The sequence below is a fragment of the Periophthalmus magnuspinnatus genome, chromosome 6 (genome assembly GCF_009829125.3).
Source record: "Periophthalmus magnuspinnatus isolate fPerMag1 chromosome 6, fPerMag1.2.pri, whole genome shotgun sequence".
NCBI classification, from domain to species: Eukaryota; Metazoa; Chordata; class Actinopteri; order Gobiiformes; family Gobiidae; genus Periophthalmus; species Periophthalmus magnuspinnatus.
This window is the reverse complement of record NC_047131.1, coordinates 13,906,411-13,932,116: the sequence shown is the minus strand read 5'-3', so window position 1 is coordinate 13,932,116 and position 25,706 is coordinate 13,906,411. Positions and strand designations below refer to the sequence as shown.

The window sequence follows — 25,706 nt, the reverse complement described above, 5'->3', positions numbered from 1 at the left end:
CCATAGGCCCCACCTCATACCAAAGGCCCCATTTCACATCATGTGCCCCACCTTGCAGCTCAAGCCTGCAACATAGCATAGGCCCCATTGCACAGCATAGGCCTCACCTCACAGCTTGGGCTCCCTCCAGCCAAGTTGCGTTTCCATGCTCCGGGAAGGGCTCTGGACCCAGGCTCTGCTTCCTGAGACACTCACGTCACCTAAACAATATAATATGACACTAAAAATCTTGAATCTTGAGTGTTAGTTACATTATACACTGCAAACATAATATTTTTTATCTTGATGCAAGTGGTGTGCCTTGATAAACATGGCTCAACATATACGTCACTGGAAATACAGCGATTTATCGCAACACCAAGTCTGTTTGGGGAGAAATTATTATTCATTATATTATTATTACATATCTGTTTTTCGCGTCTTAATGATGATCCTTTATCCAAGAAATGTCATGCCGCTGGCGTGTTGTTGGTCATCTAATGACAGCATACAGGTGTATCCCACCCTCTGAGGGCTGGCCCCAGGTCCTAAGCGCACCAGAGCAGAAGGTAGTACCTCCAGCAGTCCACTTGGGACCCCTCAAACAGGGTGGTATGGATCACTTTAGACAGTGCAGAACCTGAGTCTGCCCCGTGCCGCCTCTATGGAAACAAGGCCATAGGTCTCATCACGCAGCTTGAGCTTCACTCCGCAGCATAGACCTATCATGCAGCTCCTCCGTGACTCCGGGCAGTGCGTGACAGTGAAGTTTATTAGATAGCATGCACAAAGAGCTAATTCTTGCCCTGACAGCCTACATGCCGCTCCACACTGGTCAGATCCTGATCAGATGGACACGTTGACATAAGTACACGCTCAGCCTGCATCTTAAATCAGCCCGTGTCCAGTGATTTGTGGCACAGCACAGGAGACATGCTAGGTCCAGCATAGAATACTGACAAGTGAATGTGCAAGGGAGCCTACTCAAGATGGATTAAAGTGAAGTCTGTCAGATGTTGTGGATGTTAATTAGCCAACATGCCCTGAGGTTGGTGGTTCAATTCTTGCTTCTAGTAGATTATGATGTTGTTGGGGACTTGTGCAAGACACTTAATCCCTCACATTATGCATCATTTAATGAGTAGTAAAAATACATTAATATGCAAGTGACTTTAATAAAGCTTTTAAATGTGCAGTGTGTCAAATGTTGCATAGTTCTTTTTGAGTTTCTCCTTTAATCCAGATCTTGGCAATATCCATCCATGAACCCAAACGTGAGAGAGTCCTTTTAGGTTTAAACCAATGAGAGTTCAGCATTGAAACTGGCAACTACAAATGAGAGACTCATGTGAGGCTCAATCTGCTTTCTGATTGGATAATTGTCTTGAGAACTAAAACACCGAAATATAACATAAACAACTTCATGTTGTTGCCATCATATTCAGTGTTTTTGTAATTAAGAAGTTAAAGCTATATTTGATTTGAACATATTTACCTCATATCTGGGCACACAGTTGGGTCATGTTTATGAAATTTACTATCAGAATCTTACAAACAGTTCATTTAAAGACATGTTCTAGCCCATTTGTACTTCATCTATCCATCCATCCATTTTCTTCCGTTTATCTGGGCCTGGTTGCAGGGGCAGCAGTCTAAGCAGGGACTCCCAGGCCAGCCGAGAGATATAGTCCCTCCAGCGTGTCCTGGGTCTTCCCAGTGGGGCATGCCTGGAACACCTCCCTAGGGAGGCGTCCAGGAGGCATCCTAAACAGATGCCCGAGCCACCTCAGCTGGCTCCTCTCAATGTTGAGGAGCAGCAGCTCTACTCTGAGCTTCTCACGTGTGGCCAAGCTCCTCATCCTATCTCTAAGGGAGCGCCCAGCCATCCTGCGCGGGAAGCCCATTTCAGTCGCTTCTATCCACAATCTTGTCCTTTCGGTCCAAAGCTCATGACCATAGGTGAGGGTAGGAAAGTAGATTGTTAAATTGAGAGCTTTGCCTTTCGACTAAGCTCCTTCTTCACCATGACAGTCCCATTCAACGACCGCATCACTGCAGACGCTGCTCAATCTCACACTCCTTCCCACACTTGTAAACAAGACCCTGAGATACTTGAACTCCTCCACTTGAGGCAAAGACTCCTGATCCACCCAAAGAAGGCAAACCACCTTTTTCCTGTCAAGAACCATGGCCTTGGATTTGAAGGAGTTGATTCTCATCCCAGCCACTTCACACTCGGCTGCAAACCGTCCCAGTGCCTGTTGCAGGTCATGGCTCAAAGAAGCCATCAGGGCAACATCATCTGTGAACAGAGAGATGAAATCCTGTGGCTCCTGAGCCAGACCCACTCTGGCCCCTGGCTGTGCTTAGAAATTCTGTCCATAAATACAGTGAACAGAACCGGTGACAAAAGGCAGCCTTGGTGAAGTCCGACATAAACTGGAAACAGACTGACTTACTGCCAGCATTGAAAACACAGCTCCTGCTCCGGTCATAAAGAGAGCGGACAGCCCTTAGCAAAGTGCCCCTGACCCCATACTCTTGGAGCGCCACCCAAAGGAAACCCCAAGGGACATGGTCAAATGCCTTCTCCAGGTCCACAAAGCACATGTGGACTGGTTGGCCAAACTCCCATGAACCCTCAAGTGCCTGATGGAGAGTGTAGAGCAGTGTTCCGCGACCGGGACAAAAACCACACTGCTTCTCCTGAATCCGATGTTTGACTATTGGATGAATTCTCTTCTCCAGTACCCTGGAATAGACCTTACCAGGAAGGCTGAGGAATGTGATTCCCCTGTAATTGGAAAACCCCCTTCAGTCCCCCTTCTTAAACAGCGGACCACCACCCCGGTCTATCAGTCCGGCGGTACTGTCCCCGACTGCCACACGATGTTACAGAGACGTGTCAGCCAAGACAGTCCCACAACATCCAGAGACTTAAGGTACTTGGGACGGATCCTGGCCACCCCCAGAGCCTTGCCACCTTCAGCCAGGGTGATGGATGCGTCTGCCTCCGGGTCCCCAGTCTCTGCTTCCTCCTCGGAAGACGTGATGGTGGAGGACTGAGTATTCCTTCTACCGTTTGACAACATCCCCAGTTGAGGTTAGCAGCCCTCCACCCGCACTGTAAACAGTGTTGGTGAAGCACTGCTTCCCTCTCCTGAGGCGTTGGATGGTTAGGCAGAATCTCTTTGAGGCTGTCCGATAGTCCTTCCCTATGGTCTCCCCGAACTCCTCCCAGCCCTGAGTTTTTGCCACTGCAACTGTACTGTGGCAGTTTGGCACGCTGCTACTTGTTAGCTGCCTCAGCCGTACCACAAGCCAACAAGGCTCAATAGGACTACTTCTTTAGCCTGACGGCATCCCTTACTTCCAGTGTCCACCATCGAGTTCGCACCCCAGACCTTACGGCCACAGCTATGAACGGCCGCATTGACAATAGAGATGGAGAACATGGTCCACTCAGAAGCCATGTCCCCATCCTTTCCCAGGATTCAAGAGAAGCTCTGCCAGAGGTGTGAGTTGAAGACTCGCGGCCGGAGGTCAGATGACACGACAACAAAGTCGATCATGAACTTCTGACCTAGGGTGTTATGGTGCCATGTGCACTGATAGGCACCCTTGGACACCCATTGGACACCCATTTTTACTTGATTGACATAATATTGTCAGAAATATAGAAATACACTTTTATGACTATCACTCCTCATCCTTCTCGGTAGAAAAAGTATGGCTCAATGAATGATCCTGCCTCGAATGTGTGACCTGCTCATTGATATTGAGCTGCGAGCACTTCCTGTCCCTCTCTTCTACAAAGATGAATGTTGTTCGTTCCACAACAATCAATTCCACATCTAAGATCTGAGTCTCTGATCATTATTATGTCATCACAGGTATCGATCCAACCATCTCAGCCCCTGAGCGGTAAACACCTGCATGTGCTCCGCTCATAATACACTAGGACTACTTAAAGTAAGGGTATTTTACTTCTATGGTGTATTAACTGCTAACGCATAACATATTTAGATCACCATGTTGCCTTTTATTGTTTTGAAAATACTATATATCCCCTTCCCTAACACAAAAAAATTCCATCCAAAATGCAATGACAATTACCACGTAAGGAAGAGATTTTTCTGGCAGTTTAAAACTTAATTTAACAAAAATAAAGGTGTAATTATGCATTGCTATTTGAGTGCTGGCCTTTGTTTACAGTATGGTTGTTAGGTAATAGTTATGGAATACCTCTATTCATGTCATATCTGCAGCTTGTGCCCAACCAGGAAGTAAAACTATAAACAGCTGCAAAATTATGGAAATTTGGAAAACTAGGCAAGATTATTAGTATAATATAGCATGTGAACTACATTTTCATGAAAAGTGAAATCTAACCTGTCATAAGCACTTTAAGTCATACCGTGTTAAGTACATACATATGAAAAACTTTTACTATAAATCAGACCATAAACTGTGCAACAGAAGTGGGCTGGGTTAATGTGACGTCACCCATAGGGTTTGGTTGCTACCAAATGAAGCTCATCAGTTATAGCAGCGAATCTGCAACCAGGGACCATATTTGGAAATCCGAGCACGAAACCAAAGAGCCAATGTTGGCAGGGAGTTTGTGCTTAGCAACAAGGCTGTCAATCAACCTGTTGCTAATGCTATCAGGAGCCACCTCGGGAAAAGGAGGCACCCAATTGGTCTGTTATTAATGTTTATATCTTAATTTAGGGATAAACTAGCTAAAACAAAACATTTAAAAATTAAATAAAAACCACAGAATCCTGGAGAGTGGGTTAATATCAACATTTTTAGGTCAGAATGACAAGCCTGATAGGGGCAATTACAGAGAGACAATCAATTGAAACCAGAGGTCCATATAATCTATGTTATGGAGGCTAAAATGTACTAAAGTAGTTTAATGTAATGCAATGCATTCAATTGAACCATTGAAAGAATTGTCTCCACTCCACCCATAACCAAGTATCCTGAAAGAAATCCATACTGTTTAGTGACCATGGACCTCATTAACTGACCCTAACCGTGTCCAGTCCAATAACGCTTCTGCTTTGTCTCACATTTCCAAGTGGAATCGATTCCCTGGCCCTCCGAGCGCTTGGATATTGCTGCTGGATTCACTGGTGCAGAGAGTGAATAGTTCACTTGGTTTCTTATTGATTATCGGGACAGGTTAGTGACCTGCGGGGGTCAAAGGTCAAAACTGTATCATGTTAGAATCAGAAGCATTGATCTCTGCACCTTATGCATTGCTTTGGATGTAAATTTAAAAAGGGGGTATTATGCAAAAATCAACCTTTTTGAGCTTTCTACCATGTTATAATGTTCAAAAACATGCCTAAAGAGGTTTTATATGTCATCCATGCATGTTTGAGTAATTTAGTGATCTCTCCCATGCCATATTCAAACCCTTCTTATGGTTGGCTGTAATATTCTGTTTATTGCTCAGCCCAAAAGCCTACATCACTCATGCTCTCACAGAACAAATCTCCATAAATATACAAAAGCATGTAACAACAATGCACTACAACTTCACAAACCTGATGCGATGTGCAGTAGTTTCATTAGCGTGATGCATGCTTGTAATGTGATAGCGCTCTGAAGGGGGAGTGAGAGCAAAGGGAGGGTAGAAACAGAACGTCAAAAACTAAAGTGAAACTGAAGCTCCTTTCGGCAAATATAGCATTTTCAAAACAATAAACGGTTGGCAGTTAATACCCCATAGAAGTAAAATATCCTCTCTTTAAGAATGAGCAGAGCAGTCCCTGAGCTACAGCTGTTGTTGTCTTCCGTCTCTGTCCTATTTCTGGATCATCAGTCTAAAACGCTCTGAGTGAATTATTCATGGTCCAAGCCCCCCTGCCCCTTTAAGAGTGTCAGCTACTGGGACACCCGCGTTACACACATGCATGAAACACGCACAAAATATAAGCTAAATGTACTCTACACTACAGCGGCCGCGCAGTGGTCGAGAAGGAAAAGTAGGGCTTGGATATGATTACAAACAAGCAAAAGAAAACAAAACAATTGAAATGAGATGTGACCCTTCTGGGTTTCTGTCGCACATTTGAATACTTTATAATACGTGCTGTACTAAAACTGATAATATTGAATACATTATCTTGTATTCTGCAACCTCACCAAGTATTGTGATGTGAAAAGTTTAGTCAAGTATGAAAAAGTTTACTTCAAAATAATATTACACAAGTAGATGTACAAAGTAGTGGTCCAAGAAATGATTCAAGTAAGAGTAGAAAAGTACAATTTCTTTAAAAAGTTACTCAAGTAAATGTAACTGAGTACTACCCACCTCTGTGAATCATTTTATACTTGATTTAAAGCTGCACTATGTAACTTTTCTGATAAAATGCCTGCCACCTGATTGTCTCCATGGAGATGTTATTGCTTTGTTTGGAATATTCCACTGAATGGCATTAAACATGTCATATTGTGGAGACCAGCAGAAACATACATTGTTGATGTGAGTGAGCTTGCCTCTCCACAGATTTGATCTCATTTTATTTACAGCATGTTAAAGATGTCTGTTAGCATTACCATGGCAACCAAAGTTTGCTCCTGCCTCTGAAAGTTGTGAAAAGAGCTTCTTTTGTGAATTATTAGGATGGTAGGAATGCGGAAAGCGAGGAGTGCTATAAAGAAGTGGACTAAGTGAGTCTGACGTCACCCATAGCGTCAGCTCATCGTGGCTAGAAGTTACATGGGCGAATTTGGCGCCGAGTTTGACTGCGAGAATGATAACAACCAAAGACCCAATCCAGCACCTTCCCGCCCGCACCACTGGCTTAACAGGGAGTGGGCACTTAGCAACATCAATGAAACCTGTTGCCAATGCTAGCGGAAACGACCTCCTGGGAAATAATTAATGTTCATATCTTGATTTATGAACAAAATACCTAAATAAAAATATAGGATAATATAGAGCAAGTTAATATTTTAAGACCAAAATGATGAGGCTGACTGCAGCAGTTACAGAAAGGGGGGTGACTTTTTTTTCAGTGTAAAGTGGACTGGGGCTCCATGGACTCAATGGAGCTGGAAGCGCATCCATGCTCACTTACTATTTGGAATGCTGTCCATTTATATATACGGAAAAGGCGGAATATCATGACAAATATTAAACAATACTGAATAGCAGAGCAGGCTGAAAAAAATCTAACTTTTTGTTACATCACAAGAAGGTTATTATTATTACTACATACAGTTTAAAAAGAACTGGACAGTGAAAATCAGATACAGCACCTTTAATTATGTCATATCCCTCCCTGCTCCCCCTGAGTCCACAGCTCTGTCAGAACCTATACTCTGCTCCTGCTCTTCATGTCCCGTCTTATGTCCTGGCTCCATATACAGTAATGTCCTGTCCTATGAGCTCACATGCAATATAATGCTGCTGAGGTTTAGTGTCGCCATGATATGACTTAGACCTCTGTGTCCGGACAGCAGCCTGCTCTGCTCAGACTCAAACATGTCCCCTACACAAGATTCAACCTGAGATAATGTACACGCAGGAAACATACAGCAAGTGTCAGGTCAGCTTTTGGTCAGGGGTTAGTAGTTATTTTCATTTATTAGGCTGTTTTTGGTGGTTTGAAATAGTTGTCTATGTTATGATGTCATTCTTTGTATTCATTTCTGCTGATAGAAAATATGTTGAACTTTGTGCCTATTTTCCTTCATGTGGATAGGCCCAGTAATTACAGAGATATTAACCATAAACCATGTCTAAACCTTTGAATATTGGCAGGCAAGTTGTACCTGTGTATAATACTGGCTTACCCTCTACTCAAACCAAACATTCATTTTAATGGAGAAGAGCTGCTCCATCACCCACTGTTCAACAACCGCATAAACAAACCTAAACTTTAAGGATATGTATTATACAAAGACATGATGATGAACAGTGTTGGAAGTGGTCCAACAGCCCACATGTGTAGAAATATCCAAGAAATATCCATTCTATACACTGCAAGCTACTGCCATGCTAGCACAGCATATTGTATTTTATCAGTAGAGCAATCTGTGTACTTTTCTGGGGTAACATTATGTTCACAACATATGTTTAGGCTCAGTTATGATTAGTCTTAAATTAGTTGTCCTTAAAATACACGGAATACACAGTATCTGTCAGGAAACATTTTAAAGCAAACGTATTATGCTACATTGACTTTTCAGAGCTTTTAACCATGTTATAGTTGTTTCTCTTCACCATTTACTCACCTGAAGTTGTATTTGGAGTGATTTGTGCTTGTTTGAGCAATCTTTTATGATTTATTTTCAAGACGACATAACATCCATTTTCACTGTCACCTGTCCAAGCCTGCTGTGTAGCCATTTTTGTAAAAAAAAAAAAAAATATATAATAATTCCTCTGCTCGCTAGTGTGATCTGCAGATCTCCATAGGAGGTGCCAACTGCTACATGAGTCTTTGTTGTGATGATGCTTACAGCAATGTCAGCTCCCATTGGGCACTGCAGTTTTCTAACATGGAAGTCAGCTGATTTGTTTCTTTCTCATGTCTTTATCAGTTTTTAAGTCTTATAGTCTTATAAGTCTTATAGTCTATAATAGTGCGATTTAAAATGTGCAAATTATAACATAATGATCCATGAGTCTCATATATTATAACTATATAACAGACACAAGCACAATAGGTCTTCTTTAAAAGAGGGAAAAGGTTGTGTTTCCAATTAAATTAACAATGACACATTCCAGACCACTATAAAATATATCACTACTTATGTTTGGCATATTCAGAATTAAGACAACTACTATGACTACGACTACTACTACTACTACTCGTACTATTATATAACTTTTATATGTTTACAATGATGCAACCTTAGCCAAAGTGCACAAAAGCAGTTTATAAGGCCAGCATAATATAGATAAGTATATTATCTATATTATCCTGTTATAAATGTTTTGACTTTACAATTTACAGTGAATAATACACACTCTCCTGTCTGTTGTCTGCCCCCCCCCCCCCCCCCCCCACACACCCACACACCCCCACACACCCCCACACCCACACACCCACACACCCCCACACACCCACACACACACACACCTTCACATGCATACTCACAGACTCACATGCACACTCTCACACGCACACAGGGCTCACAGGCCCAGGGGTTGCCAGGTTGGAGAGCTGTTCCACGGTCCATCGACCCTACACGACTGCTCTCAGCTGGAGACGTGTCATCCAGCGCAACTCACCCTGTTAGAAGAGAGAGGAGAGAGACAGGAGAGAGCATTAGGGAAAGACAGAGAGAGAGGGGATTGTGTGAGAGGGAGAGAGAGAGCTAGAGAGAGAGAGGGGAGCAGAGACTTACCATCCTGGGTCACATAAATCACTTGTGTTTATGTTATTGTAAATGGATGAGCAAAAATGTACCGTTTTAATCATATCTGCATTCAAATGTTAATTGATTTATTTGAATATAGTACATTTATATTCCACTTAACAAGCTCAACAAGCCTCTTAACACACTATTATTTATTCAGGCCGAGCTATTAATGTAGCCACAGCTGCTCTGGGGCAGACTGACGAAAGTGAAGCTGCCAATCTGTGCCATTGTCTTCTCTGACCACCATCAACACTCATGCACCATTTTCATACTAGGCAAAGTGGGAAAAGTGTCTTGCTCAGGCTCATACTAACATTTAACAAATTTTGCTCTAAAATGTACAAGTTAAAGAAAAGTGCACTGTTATGTTTATAGTAATAGTGTGCATTATTGTTTTATGTAAGCTATAGGTTTTAACATGCCCATCCATAGTTTACTGGCATCAGTGACAAACATTGGCTCAGTAATAGCTCCCTCTTCGCCATAACATTGAACAGTGCATTCTGAGCAGTCTGACATATTGCTATGACAACCCCGGCAGAGTATTTGACACAGCTTCATTTGACACAATATGCTAATGCGTTGATAGCATTATAATACGCCTTCTTCTGTCACAGCACCCTGATTTCTGACTGACAAGTGGAGTACAGCTTGAGGAGGAGGTCCATGGTCTGATTGGTTCTCCAAGCTGTTCAGTCGCTCTGTTTCACCAACAAAAACTCTGGACCTGTGAACTGCAGTGTCACTACAATAAAGCCTACTGTGAAATGTCAACTGAGACACACTCACTACGTTTACATGCACAGGAAACTCTGAGTGTAGAGTGACATTTATGTTAAGCATTTGATTTTCAGACATACTAGTAATATGTTGCGTTACTCATGAGTTATGTGCTCTCTGCAGCACAAATATGCATCAAAACTCCGCTAAGTTTCATTTTCATTTTAATGTAGAAAAGTAAAACAAAACAACATGTGCTCTGTGGGTCTTCAGTGGAGAGGCTGTAATTTGTCATTGCTGCTGATCAAAAATTTGTGAGTACATGTTTCTTACCTCATGCAGATGAGCGCCTCTCCTAGTATGTGCCTAATGTAAATTGGACTGTGCTTTTACATGCAGCAGGTATATGAGTACATAATACCTTCTCCGGATGTGTTGGGATGTTTATTCAATCCACAACACCACAATCCCAGGTTTACATGCATTTAGAAAAATCTGTTTAAACTGGACGAGGCCAATTATCCGTTTTTCACCAAAACAGAGAGAAAGTGTGGAGCAGTGAACTGTAGTGTCACTAAAACAATGCCTAGTGTGAAATGTAGACTGAGAAACACTTCGTCAGGTTACTAGACCAAACTGTTCTGTACTTAGTCCTGTGCAAATATCAGCGCTAATAAAGGAAGTGTACTTAAGATTTTGATTTAAAGAGGGGGTAATATGCAAAATCAACTTTTTTAGGCTTTAGGCTGCCATGTTATAACATTATTCCCTCTTCAAAAACATGCCCAAAGAGGGTTTAAATATCATTCACCCATGTTTGAGTATTTTAGCGCTCTCTCCCGGGCCCTGTTCGATTCCTCCTTATGGTTAGCTCTAAGATTCTGTCCAATACTCAGTCCACAAGCCTACGTCGCGCATGCAATAGCACTCTGAAGGGGGGATGACATAGCATGGAGAGCAAGGGAAGGAGAGACTCAAAAACAAAACTGAAACTTATAAAACATATGGATAACTTGGTGATTATAGCATTTTCAAAACAATAAAAGGTAACGTTAGCTAAATATGTTATGTGCCAGCAGGTAATACTCCATACAAGCATAATACCCCTCTTTAAGTACTAAATCCAGAATAAAGCTCTCTATGGGACATTTACACATTGAGATTGGAAGCACGTTACCTAGACTCTTGGTTTCACAGGCTTGGCTACACTTTTGTGATTATAAAAAGACAAAGTGCTATGTGGCCGTGGCTTCTCAGGAGAACCACGTGCTTTGGGCACTCTCCAGGAGCGTAGAATGAACACAGCGGTATTTTTAGAGCACTTTCTAAAGTATTATTTGGCATGGTTTTGAGGCAAGAACTGAGCCAATAAAATCTAAGTTAGTACTGGAATATACAGAGCCATGTGACAAAAGACACAGATCTCATAATGACATAGCTGCAGGAAGATACACTCCACTACTTTTTCAATCATTACTGTTTTAAGCTGCAGTATGTCACTTTTCTCGCTGAAGGTCTGACACCTACTTGTCTCCATGGAGATGTTATTGTTTTGCCTAAAATATTCTACAGTATGGTGTAAAACTTATTGAACATGTTAACTTATCGAACTCTATATAGACAAGCAGGGAGATTACAGGTTAGATCTATGGAGAGGGGACCCCGCTCACAGTAAGAATACATGTTTTTCATTGTATTTTTATGCAATACAAACACCAGTAATTGAGTCAATGCAAGATGGATACGTTTAATGTCATACAATGGGTCATTCCAGGCATAGCAATAACATCTCCATGGAGACAAGTAGGTGGCAGACAATTCATCACAAAAAAATATGCATAAGCAGTTCATGTTCAGATGGACTTCAGTCGGCTCAGATTCGAAGTGCCTGGTTGTTTCTACACAGTTAATTTTCCCACAGGTGATCAGCTGTTTGCTCCGTCTGCTCCACTACTGCTTTTGTTTCACATTTCCTTCAATATTTAAGATGTGATAGATGGAGGGCACCTGGTGGAAATACAGATGTACCATAGACATTATTGACATGCATGTACTTCGGGGGAGTACACTGTTTGTAAAGGGCTTTTATTTTGTGCTGATATGACTTTGAACTCATGTACTGTAGAGTTACCAAAGGAGGAAAGGCACTGAACTTAAGGAGGAGAATACAATTTGCTTTATTTGAATTTTCTTTCTATGGAAATTACTTTACCTGGAATACCTGGCACAGTATAAACTTATGTAATTATCACTATAGAGACAGCAGGTGACGCTATCAGGCCAAGTTACAGGTCAGATCTTAGCAAAAAATGCCTATAATGGAATATGCAAGATGGGCCCATTTAAAGCCATACTGTGGACCACTGTTGCCAAAGCAATTACAACTAATGTAGTATTTCTAGCATAGTCCAAGTATGTTTTAATGTGCATGAAACAGAACACAAAGGGACATCTTTTACATTAAAATATCTGTGAAGCATATCTCATTTAAAACACAATCGCTCCCTGCAGATCAGTGTTGTGCGATAGTTCATATGAGAGCTCCCTCTAGAGCCACTGGATCGCCGCTGCACTAATTGCCTGTTTGTCAGTCTGCAGACATATTATTACACTCTGCCTGTGTGTGACGAGAGGGTGCGCCTGTCACTACACACATTCACCGAGTTGTGTCTGATAAGCAGGAGCAGCCGCGCTTGTCCCCGATGCTGCAATTTACATTCTTTCATCAAATAAAATAATAATTTGATCGCACACTGTAATTACGCACCGTGGAGGAGTGATACATCAGATTACACGTCGCAAGGAATGTTTCACACTGTAGCAATAAACTTAAGTGGGACTAAACGTGTAAACTCTGCCCACAAACACATTTCAAATAGAGCTGTTTAGCTGGACTGGAGGATTAAAGGGGACATGGGGTGGAGTGAGGCGGGTCTGGGGGTATAAGGAACAATGTAACTGGTTGAAAAGCTATCCATACTTCAAACTCTTTCCTTGCCGCCAGGTGTTTGTAATCAGAAACCCCTGGCTGTAATGATGGCAGTTTTGTGTGATGTCACCAACTACTTGAAATAATGTTTGCTTGCGCATTTCAGATGGATTTTACGACGTATTCTGTTTTAGAACTCACCGCTATTTCCTGTATTTTTGTACTTTCCCACAAACTGTCACTTAACTGATGTAAATCTATGCTAAATATTTACCACAGATCCCACCAAACCCTGTCATAATTAGGCAAACATGAAAACCTGTCCGTGTAATTACGCAGCGAGGGTGATTGAGACATTAGATAACGCATCGCCGATTTGTAAGTCGTGTGGGAGGGCGTCGGAGCGGAGATGAGATTAGGGGAGAGGGGTTTGAGGGGTTACTGTCTAAGATGGCGTATCCTCACACATGTACAGAGGAGAGACAGAGCGCAGTATACGGCTGCTGATGTGAGGAGCAGATCCAAAACAGCGGCGCTTCCTTGTTAGTCGCGCCCCACTCAGCCGGTAGAGCCGAGACCTCTTTGAGTGCTTGTTAACTGGGAGAAGTTATAAATCTGGAGCGAATGTAAATGAGTGTGGTGGACACGTTACAATAGTACAGGGAGTTGGACAGTGCAGGTGAAGACTTGATCTGGGTGGAAGGTCACGAAGTACAAGTTGTAAAGTACTGTACTAAGAGGATTTTAAAGGTATCTGTATCAATTATAGTGGATACTTTTTTACAGTGGATACATTTTACTTTTACTTCACTACGATTGAGAGTAGGTATCTGTACTTATTACTCCACTACATGTTAAACTGGGCTGTAAAATAAAATGTACATATGATTTGAGGAGTTATTTTTGCCATGTTTGTAGTAACATCCTGACTTAAGTTTTCGATTTCAAGCTTCGGCTTTGGGCAAACAAAAATAAATACACAAAATCCATAAGAAAATTAAGAAATGGATTTGTATTTTTACTATTGACCAAAATATATATCTTTTTTTTTAAATAATAGCTCTACATTTAACCCTTGTGTAAATACTTTTACTTTTTTAAATGGGTACTTGAATACTTTTACTTAAAGATATTTGTTCATATGATAATTTTACTTTTACTTGAGTAACTTTTACTTATGTATCTGTACTTTTACTTCAGAAAAAAAAAAGAAAATTGAGCACTTCATTCACCACTGCAGCTAGGGGGCATAAGGCGATGTCGTTGAGAGAGGAAGAGAGGGCAATTTTACTGTGAACTGACGGTGTTAACCACTCTGCCAAACGTTGCCGTTTCTAATTGATCCTCACTGACCAAGGCCTGATTGAGGGAACTGTGGCCCAATCTGCAAGAACAACCTTTCCATCCACAAATTATACACTGCGCCCATACAGGAAAGTAGATGTAGTAGATGTAGTAGAAGTGTCTTGCCAAAGGACACAACAACTATATGTACTAAAGATGTGACAGTTATTTAAATGATACAGTATAAAAATTGTGACATGCTATAGATATTGCCATGATTTATTTTTTATCCACAAAACTTCAGGTTAAGTTGTGGCGCAGTACTATTCTGATGCTTACGATTTGATGCAGTTGACACTTAGTATGTATATTTCTGTGTATTTCATAAAAAAGAACTACAGTTAAGTCACAAGTCTCTTCAGTGCGCTTTCACAGCACAATGAAACTACTGCACAGCATGTCAGGTTTGTGAAGTTGTAGTGTATGGTTTTGTATCCTGCTCTTGTAGATTTATGGAAAATTGTCATGCAGTAGCATCGGTGACGTAGCCCTGTGGGCTGAGTCTTGGACAGGATTGTACTACTGTCCTACTAAGCTAGTGCCCTAGATTACTCAAACACACATGGATGACATCTAAAACATCTTCAGGCACATTTATGATGAGGGAACAACATTATAACATGGTAGAACTCTTTAATTACTATTTTCTGATCTAAAACAAACCTGGAGTTTTGTTTTATTGTTTAACACACAGAACACTTTGTTCCACCTTGTGATGTCATGTGGTTATACAGGAAGTGCTCTAATATGTTTTTAAACTCCATACACCATCATTATAATCATTTAGATGATTTCAGGCCTGCAATTGCCCATCTTTACTGAACAAAAAGTAAAAGTAGTAGCTGTTAACTTGAAAACTGCCTGCTACTACCCATTTGGAGCTTTCAAGATCTAGACAGACTAATATTGTAGGACTACTCAAAATGTGTGAAACAAAACACAATTTCGCATATGTTTTTGGCGAGGTTTTTGATGATGCATTTTACCATTTCTTAAAGCTCACATAAGTAAATTTTGCGTAATGTAGGACCTTTACTGAAATCTCTCAAGTAAAAAGTTGTACAGTTTTTTTTTTTTGTCTGTGAACATGGTGCTCACCCTGTGTCCCTCTGCTCCACAGGACTGATGCCCAGATGCTGTGTCCTCCCACGCGCGCTCCTCCCCTGCTCTCCCTGACCGCGTCCACCCTCCCCGGCCATAACCATAACAACCCCTGCCCACCCTCCGGCGCCTGACCCGACCACCCCACCGCACCCCACCATGGTCCTGGCCCTGCTCCTCCTCTTCTGCGCCACCTTCCGGACCGCCCTGCTCTCGGTGAGCGGGGGCGGCGGCGGTGGTGGAGGGGAGGCCGGGCAGTCCAAGCGGGAGGTGCGGATCGAGGGCGACCTGGTGCTGGGCGGGCTGTTCCCGGTGCACGAGAAGGGGGCGGGGATGGAGGAGTGTGGCCGCGTGAACGAGGCCCGCGGCATACAGAGGCTGGAGGCCATGTTGTTCGCCATCGACCGCATCAACCAGGATCGGAGCCTGCTGCCGGGGGTGTCTCTGGGAGTGCATATTCTGGACACGTGCTCCCGGGACACCTACGCTCTGGAACAGGTACGAGATAAGTGTAAATTTAAAGTAATAAAAGTAATTTTTTCATTTCAGTTCAAAAATTGTCAAGGATAACCAGCCTTGTGGTAATTAATATTCATAGCGTGGTTGTTTTAAGTCCAAAAACGTCACTGGGCAAAAACATTTTCAATGTTTAGAAACTTCATAAACCAACAGAAAGTGTAGTGTGGAGTAGGGATGGGACAATAAACAATAATATCGTTTATCGTGATGAAAAACGGTAGACGATAATCATTCATGGGACATTTTATATAAACGTGATAATCGCCAATAGAGATAATCGTCTTTATATTACCAGAATGTGCAGAAAAAATGGTCTTCTAAATGGTAAATAGTCACATTTTTATATAGCTCTTTTAATCCTTCAAAGCACTTTGCAGCAAGAAACCACTCACCATTCACACACGCACATTCATACACTATACACCAGTGTGCGCCAACCGGATTTATCATTTAGTGGACATATAAAAAATCTATCTGTTGTAATACTTTTGGACCTTTTTAGAGAACAAACAGTCGATGGATTGTAGTGCAGGGTGCATCCAAGGTTGTAGGTTGCGCTGGACAAATGAGCAACCAAAATGTGTGAACAGAGCATTTTTTGTGCAGAATGAGCCCAATGACCTGTTCTTCACACATCGACCATGGCTCCCTTGTGCATAATGTGAATGTCAGTAAAACAGACGAAAAGACAGACAAAAATGCACTCTTAAAAAGGTACAAGGCTTGTGTCCACTGTGCAGTCAGAGCTTGTTCACAACTACAAATCTATTATTCATATTTTTCATGTATATCTTTACCATGAGACAAGATAGATGTGCATGAGGACGAAACGACAAACGACAAGATTGTGTCATAATGTAAAATGAATAAATTGTGTGGTTTAGTTCTCAATTTTGGCCTCACATTATTTTAGATTTTTCGTTTTTTAACCTAATTTAATCCATTTGCGTCGTAACGTCTGACAGGAGGGACCAAAAACACAGAACTTGGTGAAAAGTTTAACAGTGTTTATTTACAGGAGTGCAAGTGCAAAAATGACGGTAGATCAATCGGTGAGTTGGGAGCGGGGTGTTTGCCGTGGTCCAAGGATGGAGCGTGAGTAGCAGAGACTGAGACGGGACGAATAGTACCGGTAGAGAAGAGCAGGGTCGGAGGTGGGAGAGCTGAGCGGGTCCAGGGAGCGGGATCTAGTGAGGAGCAAAAGTACCCAGTTTAGCAAAGTCAAAAAGCGAAAAACCATGAACTGAGCCAAGCAAGAAGTACCACAGAGATACGCAGACGATGTGGTGCTGAGTGTCAGGTCCTGGCTCCTCTTACCCTCCCCAGGTGCAGCTGATTGCAGATTAGCTCCAGGTGTACACGGGAGGAGCCAAGATCTCCGCCCCAGCTCCAAGCTCAGACACAGAAGGGAGAGTAAAAAGAACAAAAAAAGGGGCAGGACAGACAGGGATCGTGACAATTTGTTTGTTCATTTTAGTCACTGTAGCACTATTTTAGAACTGCACAGGTTGTTGCAATTCTGTCTTGTGGCATGAAATCTTGTCCCATCATTATTTACTTATTGCCAAAATGACCCTAGCTAGTTAGGACATCCCAAAAGTGTATGCTAGTGCAGCCTTTGCAGATCAGTGAGTGAATTTTGGAGATTCTGAGTTTTCATATGAGGCAAGGTAGGTACTGGGGAAAAAACTTGAATGTATATGTCTCTATCTGCAGAATAAGACACTGGCAAAAGAAGGTTCAGTTTTATTGTAGCATATTTTTAAAACAAAATAACGCACAAGCTACATCCTGTTCCTTTAAAATGTCACCCATTCTAAAAAGTGAATAAAGCTTTAGTTTAGAGGGGCAGCAAAGTTCCACAGTGTAGCTTTACGACATGGTTCCTTGCTCTTCACTATTACTCAAGTTAATATCCAGCTCCCTCCCTTCTGTGCGCGCGTTTACAGATTTAGTGCTTCAATTTCCTTACTCATACACTGTGAAAAAAAGCATAAACCTATCAATTCTGTTTACAGCTAATCTGCAGGTAATGCTTTTAAATGACTCTGGTGAGAAGTGGAGACTGACGCGCTTTGCTGTGAGGGAAATGAGGCGCTCACAAAGACAATAGTCCGCAGGGAGCGTTATTGCATAAAGAGTTTTTTAATTTTTAATTTTTTTTTTTTCATTACTGTCAAACTATTTACAGATGGTGCCTTGAGTCTTATATCATACACTGTACACACATGACTGCCCCCGTAAGACATTTTCTCACATTTGTTTTGATGATCATGTTGTACACCAGGTTCTCTTTCACTGTAGAAAGAAATATGTATGAGATAAAATGATAGAAATTCGATACAGTAATTATATGAGTGGTTCTGAAACAATGGCTTGGAAACAGTCAGCAGTTTGCCAGCTCGATTGGCACCCCGAGCAAAATTTGAGATGGTGTCCGCAGTCCTGAAAGCAAAATAGAACTTAATTATGGAAACTTTTGCAGGCCGAAGACCAAACATGAAATTTTGAACAAAGCAAATGTGGTTATCTGTGTTTTGGATGATTTTAGATGAACAAATCCAGCAGTCACAGTAGCATAAATAAAACTCACATGATGATTAAAACTTACCTTTATCTCAAGGTTCAAAGTTCTTTGTCATTCCAACAGACAAAAAAGGCCCAGTGATGCTTTAAAAACAAGATAAGAACAATAACAACAAATAGAGCAATACTAGATACTGCTTAGAGTCAACATAATTTGCTAATCTAATTATCTGTTTTTGAATGGAAGATCGTTTGTTGTTTGATTTTGAGTTTTGAATGCCACTGAATTTCTCACTTTTAATTTTTAAACTCTGAAAAAAACATGTTTGAAATAATTTTTATTCTGAATTTCAGTTGATGATTTTTAAGCATATTTTCAGTGTGTTTAAAATGTCAAAATAAAAAAAATAAAAAAAATCACCTTTTAAATATTCAGCACAGATATTTTCAAGCCTTCAAATTTAACAGTGAAAATCCAGAGTGTAGTGAAAAAAATTGCAGCAAAAATCCAAGATACCAAAGCATAAGCAATCGATTGTGATTGAGGAGGAGGGAGGCAACTGTTTCCTATTGGCCTTCCTCTTCTGTAGGCGGGGCTTATAGTTAAGGAAACAAAGAAAATTCTGACCAATCAGATCAGTTCCCTACAGCATTTCCTAGTTCTTACATACGCAATCAATCCACACTCAGGATCGATTGCTTATGCCTTGGAATCTTGGATCTTTGCTGCGAAAATTTTCACTGCAAATTTTACACTTTGGATTTTCACTGTCGAATTTAAGAGCTTTAAAATATATGTGTTAAATATTTAAAAGGTGAGCATTTTATTTCGAATTTAAAATGCATAGACAATGTGTACTTGACATTTCAGCAACAAAAATTATGAAAAAAAAAATCAAAAATCAAATATATTTTTTCAGAGTTCAAAAATCCAAAATCTGATGGAACACATTATCTTCCATAGTTCTGGTCTCAATGTGAATAAGAATGTGCAAAATGGAATCCGTAGTGTATCTGCCACAGCCCCCGTCATTGTCTTAGCTTTTATTTGTCCTGTATTATATCATGGAGCACCTCTGCAAGTCAGAAACATCTAAAAAAAAAAAAAAAAAAAAATCTAGAAAGTGAAATAATCTATGTCTATCTAGTAAATAATTCTTAACTTGTCAAACTGACTCAAACTGGTAAATTTTCTGCATTCAAGTTTTAGTTTTATGACATTTCTTGATCAGACAGATTTCATTTGTATGTGTGAGCTCATTTGTAAGGCCTTTAACATTCCAAGTGCATTCACCAGATGATTGAGAATGAAGAGACAATAAAAGAGCATATGGCACCACGATAGAAGCACTCGGCGAGGTTCAAACTGCAGCCAAAAACCACTCCAACATTTTGTGAACAGGTAAAAAATGACTGATCAGTTAAAGGGCCCATATTACATTATTTTATGATCTATGTCTATGTCATTTTTCCTCATCACAAACAGACCTGGAGTTGTGTTTTGTTTCATTCGGACATGTTTAATACACAAATTCTTGGAACAGAACGTTTTAAGCTTTGTAGATGTAGACAGCCTAATAATGCAGAATTGCTCAAACGTGTGAATGAAACACAGAATAACTCCAGGTATGTTTTTGAGCAGGTAGCAGTATTCTAACATGCTTTAGGCTCCCAGGAGACAATTTTGCATAATATAGGACATTTCAGGAAAATGTTTTACCTCCAGAGGTCTTGACACTAGTAATAAATAGGACAGAGGTTTAGGAGGCTGGTGGTTCTGTTGCCTCAGGGGAAGGTTGTAGCTGATTCAGTCATTTCTAATTGGCAATTATATTGTTGTTTTTTTAATGGAGAGGTCCACAGCCAATCCTCTGTCAGTAAAAGAATTTGCTGGAGTTCAGAGTTCAGACTTTGGTGAAAGAAATGTATTTATTTTTTGGTGTTAAAGGTCTTATATTATGCATGTTTTAGCAATTTTACAATGTTCTTACCGCATCAAAAACATACTTGGAGTTGTTCTTTGTTTCATTCACACATGTTTGAGTAATCCTTTATTATTAGGATGTTTACATCTCCAAAGCTCAAAATGCTCTGTTCCACCCTGTGATGACATGAAGCAATAATTTTCAAGTTGATTCTAGTTAAGCTGTATGGAGTTTAAAAACACAGTGGAGCACTTCCTGTATTACCACATGACATGTAAATGAGTGTTTTCCATTGGAGAGAAGGGCTCTGCCTTAATATGCAGGATTTGTGTGTTACACATGTGAATGAAACAAAACACAACTCCAGGTCTGTTTGTGATGAGGAAACAACATTATAACATAGATCAGAAAAATAGTGTAACACGAGCCATTTAAATGGCATAAAATTCAATACCTTTTTTTAGTTTTTGAAAAAAAAAGTCCCAAATTTAAATTGTGCTTTTTATTTAAACAATTACATTTGATATTCAAAGAGATTGGGCTACACGTTTGTCGAGGCTGTCTCTTTCTGAACCAAATTGCTTCGTGTCCATTTGGATTTAGAATTTTCAGTTGAGTGCTTTCTCCTTCAATCAACCAGCTTTGATCATTTCACGCTTTAAATATTAATAATAATAATGCATTAGTCTGATATAGCACTTTTCCAGATGCTCAAAGTCCTTTTACAATTTTCTGCATTATTCATTCACTCCACACTCAGTGGTGGTAAGCTTCTATTGTAGCCACAGCTGCCCTGGGGCAGACTGTTGGAAGCAACTCTGCCAATCTGCGTCAACGCCCCCTGACCACCACCAACACTCACACGCACATGCACCACATCCATACTAGGCAATGTGCGTGATGTGCCTTGCCTAAGGACACAACACCCCACTATGGCATCTGGAATTCCTAGTGGTGTCACATCCAAGTCTGAACCTTGATTAGCTTCTGAGATCTGGCGAGATCAGGCAGTGACAAGGAGGTTTGGTCTTACATGTCTTTCATTACAAAGCATCCATGTGTTGGCATCACGTTTACCAAAGCCATGCTGCTCGTTTGTCAAAAATTCTTTAGTTTTCTCTGTTGCCAGCCGAAGGCATCAGACATGTAAATTAATTGCTGCAAATTGATTAGTTTATCACACAAATTCAATCATTGAAATTATAAATTCTACAAAACAAAAGTGTCTAAAAGTATTAATTCTTGTTGCATGTGTTCAGGCCCTGGAGTTTGTGCGCGCGTCTCTGACCAAAGTGGATGACACAGAGTTCATCTGTCCTGACGGCTCGTACGCTCTGCAGGACGACAGCCCTCTGGCCATCGCAGGGGTCATCGGGGGCTCCTTCAGCAGTGTGTCCATACAGGTACCTCACTCTGTTACACTTACTATGGCAATGTGGGGCAGACATGTTGAGATCTTTTTGGCTGATTTGAATACACTTGTCCCCATGTTGAAATTGGTGCTCTGCATGTGATCCATTATTATGTCTTGCTGGGGTTAAACCTGTCATTGACCCTTGATTCTGGTCAGATAGGATTAGCTTACGGTGAGCATATTTTGAGTTTATGAGGAGAACTTAAGCATCAAGGTAGAAGCTCACCCAGACAAAAGGAGAACAAACTTGCCTGACCAGCCAGTCCCTTCTGTATTGTTAACTTGCAAAAATTCTCATAACATTCAGAACAAAATGTTCTGACCTTTAACCTGAGATAAATACGAGTTTGGTGCTTCGAGTCTTAGATCCGCACTCTCAGTCCTCAGTGTTACGTTTTCACTTTCTTTGTGTAGGCCACTATGTTTATTTTGACACTAACAGACTATGCTTCTCTCTGATTGGTTACTCCACCTGTCAGTCACACCCAACTCAAATCTGGGAGACAGGAAATGACCAGACCCACACATCTTTGTAAAGTTTTGTCAGTGGTTTTGCATTCTAAAGCTTGGGATCATTCCATACCTTAGCCCCAGTGCATTTTCAAAGCCTCCAAACATTACAAACTATGAAAAACCAGGGCCGTTTTGGCGATTGACAATCACTCAACACTATGAGAGTAACACCAGAGCTCAGTAGAAAACATTACAACGAGTGATTCTTCTAATTTATATAAGAACCAAGACTTCTGGACAAATTGCTAAGAAAAAAATGGCCAGCTATAGTGAAGTATGATTTTTATTTGACCAAGCATAAGTGAACTTGAAGTGGAGTTGGAAATTAGATTTTTGACGCTGGAACACATTTAAGAAGACCTATTGTGCTTGTGTCTGCTATATAGCTATAATCTATGACACCCAGGGATTATTATGTTATAATTTGCACATTTTAAACGTAATAGTGATGTAAAACAACTGCACAAAAGAAGCAAGTATGCTGACTTCAGAGTTAGAAAACTGCAGGGTCCAATGGGAGATGACATCTCCGTAAACATCATCACAACAAAGAGTCGACACCTCCGACGGATAGTTGCAGATCACGCTAGCGGGCAGCTGCTGAATCCTATGTCTAGCACCGATTTAGAAAATAAAATTGGAGAATGAAGTACAGAGCAGTGGGCGTATGCCGGTGGCAGTGAAAATGGGATTGTTAGACATTTACTAACAGTTTCCTATTATAAAAGTCTGTATTACTGCTTATTAGAATGAAATCTAATGAATGAATGAATGTTCATTTTTGGACAGGAATCATGATTGTAATAAGCTTTTGATAATAAGGGAGTTGTTAAGGACTAGTGGCACAAGAAATGTAGTTTTTACTTATTAGTGCTTAATAAAAATTACTCTTATGTAATAAAACACTCTAGTATATATTAACAGAGTCCAACTAGCCATGAATTAAGCTCTGAATATGTTCCCCATTCTCAAGTGATGTTTTTATCAAAACTTAAAAATGACCCAAAAAAATTAATATGGCCCCTATTTTAAAGTGGTCTCTTCTTCACACAACAGTAGCACAAAAAGTAGTTAATGACAATGAAGGGGTAAATTGTACGTGGACGATAAACTGCTCTGAGTTTGATCAGAGATGTGGCAAAACACTGTCTTCTATTGTCACTATTTATGAATGAAAATCCACCGATACAAATGACTAGGGCGAATCGTTTAGCTTTTGTCTGTGCTTCATCTAATCATGAAATCCAACTTTGAAAACTATATTTTGTGGGAAAAACATGGATCATCTACAAGTTTGTATTGACTTATACTGGAAATGTCTTTCTAATGTTGTGCAAAAGCATTCCAAGCTGACCATGTTTGTGATACTTCTCATGCCAATATGACCAGTCAGTCACATCTTCTCTCATGCTTTCTGCGCGGCTGACTCTTAGGCTTCAGATTGTTGTCTTGGAAACACCCCAAAAGTCTCTCAAGTTCTGAGAGTGTGCTCCAGTTTCGGGATCAACAAAGTACTCTTGGTGATTCACAGTTAAGTGTCTGAATCCTTCTTCATGGAGAGAAGGAGAGTAAGCTTTTCATCCATCTGAAACAACTGAGCTTCCTCAGCAGACATGTTTCTTGATGAGTGGCAAGAGAAACCTATTTGAACAGTGCTGGACAATCCTAAGAACAGGTATTCTTCTATCATCTTTGAATTACAAAAAAAACAGGAACTCCTGTTGCTTGCACAGCCTCTATTGTACTGAAAATTCACAAGAAAAATAAAGCAATTAGAAAGCACTAGTAATAAGCTTGATATGCAGTGCATCAGCTGCACACTTGGTTTGTGACTCTGCCTCACTGCAGTGTGCCTGTACCCACTCTTTATTTTCCATACCTTTCTTCTATGGCCAAATTTGCTTTCATCAAGAGCAATCTCTCTTCTTCTGCCAGCAATCTGTTTGCCTCTTCTTCTCATTCTCTTCACTGCTGATTTACAAACTCCTTGCAATACCTTGGCAAGTTTGCTTAGGGTTGTAGAGCTCCGGGTAATTCCTTCCTGCAGCATGTCCACTTGTCCCATGGCATGGACTCTGGCAAATCTGGAATAATTAAAAACAAACAAGGATGTATAACAAACAAACATTACTGAATAAAAATGTAGACTTGATGGCTTGTGTTTTAATCTTAAAGTATGCACCTATAAAAAAAAATGCACCCAAGTTTGGAGATTAACATGAGAATTCTCAAAGATGGAGCCACTTCTGATGGACATTGAGACTGATTTGTTTGAGGGACATGCATCCCTGCAAATCCTGATGAGTCCCTGCATGCAAAGGTTAACGTAGACAGTTTATCCCAACTATTGTTAATTAATTCTTAAAAAAATCTAAACAAAAACACATATTTAGTACCTTACTACTGTAATAAAATAAGCGACCTTATTTACAATTGAAAGAGAAGCACTAGAAGAAATACAACAACACAAAATGTGTGTCATTCGTTTCAGTTTATTTTCAAGGCTCTTGCCTCCCCACTTTGCTCTCCCAGTAAGAACATCCATACAATAAGAATTTGTACACCACAGCTCATACAGAGCGAGGCTGAGCCTGAGCTCATTGTCTCCTTGTTTTCTTGGTTTGGTCAGAGCACACTGAGATGTTTGGGGTTTAACCAGAACTGAGCTCGCTGGAGCCCCCGCGCACACGAACGGGCCACAGCACTGTTACACATTCAGCTACAACTGGACACTGGTTGTCCGCGGAGTGCTCCAGGCTTTGTGTGGCCCAAGCCGGGCCCGGCCCTGTCTTAAATTGTACTGCTTACAGAGAATCAGAAGAATTAAATCAGCTGAAGGAGTTGTTGTAAATTTGATTGTACTGCAAAGTGTGCAATCTTTAAAGCTATTGAAATACACTGAATGTTACACATGATGTTTTTATGCTTTGATTAAAGTGTGATTTATTTCAATGAAGACATTTTGGAGTTATGGGGTTAATATTTTATTTACTGCAAATAAATATATGTATATGTGTAAAAACATCATATGGGGAATATATTCAAAGCTTAATTCATGGTTAGTTGGACTCTGTTTACACATACTGGAGTGTTTTATTACATAAGAGTAAGCTTAACAACACTCTTATTACCAAAATAATAATTCATGTACAAAAATGACCTATGATCAAGCAGTAATAAGGACTTTTATAAAAGGAAAGTGTTAGTAAATGTGTGACTAGCAGAATAAAATTATGCAGTATGAGACATTAATAAGAGTTCAATAAATACTAATGACCAATTAACTATTTAGCTAGTTAGATGTTAATAAGTGTACCCTAAAATAAAGTGCAGCCAGATTTGC

The 25,706-nt window shown here is 40.5% G+C and overlaps 1 protein-coding gene across 1 annotated transcript in view; it reads left to right on the top strand.

The window, feature by feature from the left end:
• Positions 1–15,625: 15,625 nt before the first annotated feature.
• Positions 15,626–25,706, top strand: part of grm3 (glutamate receptor, metabotropic 3) — a 68,261-nt gene continuing 58,180 nt past the window's right edge. Inside the window, exons 1-2 of the mRNA XM_055222578.1 lie at positions 15,626–15,964; positions 21,696–21,839. Of these exons, the coding sequence (XP_055078553.1) occupies positions 15,626–15,964; positions 21,696–21,839 (483 nt within the window). The remainder of the gene's footprint in view (positions 15,965–21,695; positions 21,840–25,706) is intronic.